This window comes from Protomyctophum parallelum (genome assembly GCF_964188405.1).
Source record: "Protomyctophum parallelum genome assembly, chromosome: 11".
In the NCBI taxonomy this organism is placed as follows: Eukaryota; Metazoa; Chordata; class Actinopteri; order Myctophiformes; family Myctophidae; genus Protomyctophum; species Protomyctophum parallelum.
In genome coordinates this window covers 23,434,842-23,439,841 of record NC_139707.1, presented here as the reverse complement: position 1 = coordinate 23,439,841, position 5,000 = coordinate 23,434,842, and the positions used below count along the sequence as shown (strand labels likewise).

General features: G+C 39.8%; 1 protein-coding gene across 1 annotated transcript in view; it reads left to right on the top strand.

Annotated features, from left to right (window-relative positions):
- bin1a (bridging integrator 1a) overlaps positions 1-5,000 on the top strand; it is a gene marked incomplete at its 5' end in the record, with an annotated part of 21,182 nt that overhangs the window by 2,052 nt on the left and 14,130 nt on the right. Inside the window, 4 exons of the mRNA XM_083777113.1 lie at positions 480-575; positions 3,277-3,387; positions 3,692-3,784; positions 4,169-4,254. Of these exons, the coding sequence (XP_083633239.1) occupies positions 480-575; positions 3,277-3,387; positions 3,692-3,784; positions 4,169-4,254 (386 nt within the window). The remainder of the gene's footprint in view (positions 1-479; positions 576-3,276; positions 3,388-3,691; positions 3,785-4,168; positions 4,255-5,000) is intronic.

The window sequence follows — 5,000 nt, the reverse complement described above, 5'->3', positions numbered from 1 at the left end:
TATGCTTCATGTCTGTGTAACATTGTTAATAAACTTAATTTAAGACAAACAAGTGATCTCACAATGAGATCTCACAACAAACTTAAACTCAATGCGAAATGGAGACAGTTAATCCATAACATACTAAATTAAGACGTACTGTATATCTACAACACCTCTATGGTATAATAATCTAGCAAAAGCTAAGCGTGTTTTTATGTAGCATGTTGTTTACCTGTATCCAGTATCCTAGGTACTTTTTAATGTTGAATTGTTTTCTTTGCACTTACACCATTGACCCTATCATTTTGTTGAGTATAGGGTTCAGACTTATTTTTTACTCAAAAAAAAAATCTATTAAAGTAACACTCAATAATTTACTGTGTAGCATAGTAGCAACAACATTATCATTGTAGATTTAAATTACATTGAGACAACATTAACCCATTGTGTGTGTGCGTGCGTGTGTGCGTGCGCGTATGTGAACGGGAATTCTGCAGGACAGTGATGTGCTTTGGACTGACTACCACCAGAAACTAGTAGACAATGCTCTCATCTCCATGGACACCTACCTGGGACAGTTTCCTGATATCAAGGTATGTTATAGATATCCTGCATTGCAGTAAATTACTGTAATGTGGCAGTCTCTGCATGCTCACGAGTCACAATACTACTCCACCTATGAACATATACAGTACATGACACTGAGATTTACTGGGGACCCTGCAATTCTTGGCTGGTCCGCAACAGCGGTGCCTGCCCTAAAAAAGCAAATGTTTCTGACTGGCTGAGCGAGTGATGAAGTTATATGATTGGCTGTTAATCGCAGAGCAATCATCCCTCCAGGGCCACTGGTCCAGGCTATGGAATGTAGTCTTTCAGGATTACAAACCTTTTCTTTTCATTTGACGCCAGGGCTGGTGCTACACTTCTCCTCTCCCCTCTCCCTTCCCTGAGGAACATTGACCATTTATGAAACGGTAATGTGTCATTGTTCCGACCACTCATTAGTCCGACCCATACTAACCCTATCCTAAACTCTAAGCAGTGATGTAAATAGGTTTTCAATGTACAGTAATGGGTGCCGGGACCCAGGGGTGGTCATTTTATAAGTCCTACTTCAACGACATTAGAGTACAGTACTGAGTACAGTATTGCATCCCAGGGCCCAGGCCGTAGCGTAACGGTCTGGGCACCGGACTGGTGATCCAGTCGCGGTGTGCCGCGGGTTCGACTCCCGGACCCGACACGGCCTTTACCGCATGTCATCCCCCCATCTCTCTCCCGTTTCCTGTCAGCCTACTTTCTATCCCTTAAAAAATCAATAAAGGCGTAAGCCGCAAAAAAATATCTTAAAAAAAAAGAAAAAGTATTGCATCCCAGGACGCAGGATGCAGCCTATTTGCATCACCCTAACCATACCAAGGCACGGCCACGTACTGTAGTCGGACTAACGGGATGTCGGACTAATGCACATGCAGTCCCTGATGAAACTCCTCCATCCTCTCCCGTCTTGTGATGAAATTAAACTCCTCCATCCTCTCCCGTCTTGTGCCAAACTGGCTCGACCAAACCGCTACAGGGATAAGAGGAAAACCTGAAGTTATACCCATTGCCGCTTATACTGTATGTGTTGTTTCAAATTAAAAGCGTTCCAGCATTTCATACATGATACAGCCATATACTAGATGTCTTGTTATCTTAGCTAGTAGTAGTAGCACACTGTAACCAAAGTTCCACTCATAGGCTCTATTAGTAACAGCCTCACACCAACATTTTATTCAGGGTTAACCCTCTAACACCCAGCGTTGCTTTTTAGCAACAATTTTATTTTATTTAATTACTAAATTATTATAATTTTTTTCTGTTCTTTTTTCACCTAAATGTCATCAGTGATGTTCATTGCAATGCCATTTCAATGACATTGGTCATGATATTTGCATATAAATACCCCACACAGAGGCTGAAATTCACACAAATTAAAAATGTCTGGACTCTGTGCGATTTTGAACATTTTTTAACCTAAGACTTTTGACCTTTACCCTAATAAAAGTAGGTAAAATAATTGTAATATATGTTTTTTTGTGATCATTAGAATGTCTAGAACATGTTTTATTCATTATTATGAAAGATATCCCCCAAATGTAAATTATGATTTTTTTATATTATTATATAATTATTATATAATTATTATAAATTTTCCATCAAACTTTATTTTTTTATTTTTTTTAACATATGTTTTAGTGTCAGTGCTAGTAGTACAAAGTAGTAGTAAGGTTGAAATCTATTTTTTGCAAGTAGAAATTAATGCGGGTGTTAGAGGGTTAAAGGAGAAAACCTCTCATTTTAATGTCATTAATTAATATACCCTAGGAGTTGTTGTGTGGAAATAGTCCCCCCTATTTAGCCTAGAACTGGAGGTCTAGAACTTGAGGTCATGTGATCAGTGACATCACGAGGATGTACTCTGCAAGCCAAAGAGTACATCTTCGTGATGTCACTGATCACATGACCCCAAGTTCTAGACCTTCAGTTCTAGGCTACACAGACGGGGGACTTTTTATTATTTCCACACAACAACTCTATAAGGTATATTCATGTCATTAATGAAATGAAATGAAAATGAGTGTTTTTCCCCTTTAAATCAACTCTATCTACCACTGGGTGGAATATTAAGTTCTTTAATCAACCTTTGTGTGAATTGTGGGGGTTCTTATCATTGAGAGATGCTTCAACTATTTTGTTAAAGGGATTGTGACATTAAAAAAAAGGTTTTGGAATTGTTCTTATTTTCTTTTGTTTTCTAATCTCAATTGCACCCAAAAAACATGAACTTTTAACATTCAGTAGATTTTCTGTGATCTGGGGTTTTCTGGCTCAAACAGGTGCTCTGATTTGCCGGCAGTAAGTGACATCACTTACTGCAAATCCCATATGTGTCAATGGGATTTGCCAGCAGATGTCACTGTTTCACTGTGTTGCCTGTTTTCATTGTAGCTCAAAAGTAGCTCCAAACCCCAAAGAAAACTTCAGACCACAGAAAATCCACTGAATGTTCAAAGTTCAGGTTTTTTGGGTGTAATTGAGGTCATAAAACCTAAAAGACAAAAGAAAAAGAAAAATAAATTAAAATGAATGTCATAAAACCTTTAAAACGGTTCAAATTACAGTTCTAAAGCCTCAGAAAACAACCAGGGTTATTTTGAAACACTGGCACTGACTTTTATGAAAGAATCTTTTTAAGTGCTATGACATTAACAGAGATACTAATCCCCATCTCTTCCCTCTGTTGGTCAGGCTCGTATCGCAAAGAGAGACAGGAAGCTGGTTGATTTTGACAGTGCCAGACACAACTATTCCATCACACACAAGGCAAAGAAGAATTCCGGGGGCATCAAAATTACGAAGGTAATTGAACACAATGTTTTGATACTGATATCATATTAACCCCAGTTAACCTCATTATTTACATCCATTTTGTCTTTGAAATATAATACTATAATAGAAAATGAACATATTGACGTGATGGCTAATCTTCCAAACGGAATGATTCAACGTGAAAAAAAAACCCAACCGAAACTCCCTTGAAATCCCACTGTTCCCACTTTCTTCTCTTCTTTCATTTGCCTGGTTAACTTTCTCTCTGGTAGCTTCTCTTCTCTATATTACTTAATCTCTCCACCTCTGCCACCTCTTTGTAAAATCTCTGCAGCCCTCCACACTGCTCGAGAGGGCCACCCCAGGTTGGGCCCAAGGCATCCTTTCTGCTCATAATATCGCCCAGACCAGCCTGTCCAAGGGCCAGGTACACACTCTCCACTCTCTATACATCTATACTGTAAATCCTGAGTGTTTGCCACTTAAAGGAGTAGTACACTCCAAAAATTACATATTGTCTATCAAATACACACCCCATGAATTGGGGATTTATTGATTTTGTCACATTCCGAAGCCAATAATTTGATGACTGGCGGAGTCGACTTAAAGAGTCTCCTTAAATTATTGGCCTAGGAGTGTGACAAAAACAAAAAAGCCCTATATGTCATATGACAAATAGTGAAAAGTGTGTGTGTGTGTGTGTGTGTGTGTGTGTGTGTGTGTGTGTGTGTGTGTGTGTGTGTGTGTGTGTGTGTGTGTGTGTGTGTGTGTGTGTGTGTGTGTGCGTGCGTGTGTGCGTGCGTGTCTCCAGGCAGAGGAAGAGTTGGAGAGAGCCCAGAAGGTATTTGAGGAGATTAACATTGACCTTCAGGAGGAGCTACCTTCACTATGGAACAGGTGGGTGGGTGTGTGTGTGTGTGTGTGTGTGTGTGTGTGTGTGTGTGTGTGTGTGTGTGTGTGTGTGTGTGTGTGTGTGTGTGTGTGTGTGGGTGTGTGCGTGCGTGCGTGCGTGCGTGTTGGTATCAGCAAGCAAGGTTTCACAATAAATGGTGCTCTGTCTCAAACACATTTATAATGGCTGGTGGCACAATTGGTTTGCCGGTTAGCCCAAACATCACAAGGCATGTATATGTGTATCAGAGAGAACATTATTCCTTGTTTGCTCTTTCCGACTTGCCATTAAGGCTACGTATTTGTTTCCCATTTCGACCAACGTTTTGGAAGCTCACTTTTGCAGCCATCCTCTCGATTACCCAGCGATAGAGGGCAAAGCATGAGCTCCCATACTAGCCGGTGAAACTTCCAGTCAGAACACTTTCAACAGTAGGCCTTCTTCTATATAGACATTTCTTTAGCGGCCTGGGGTGATAAAGGTGTTGTTGGGCCGTCTTCACAACATACTCAGTGTGCATGTTCCATCTGAGATCATCAGAGAGGTGAACTTATGTAGCAGTATACAAGTAAGACGCGCAAACGTGGGAAGCGAACGCAGCTCGTAAATGGCAATAACAACAATTAGAATAAATTACATACTTTTTTAAGGTTTTCTTTTTAAAGTTCTCCTTTGTGTTTTTTGAAGTTAAGTGTTTTTAACGTTTTTTTTAAGTTAAAATTTTTAAGTTAAGTTGTGTGTGTGTGTGTGT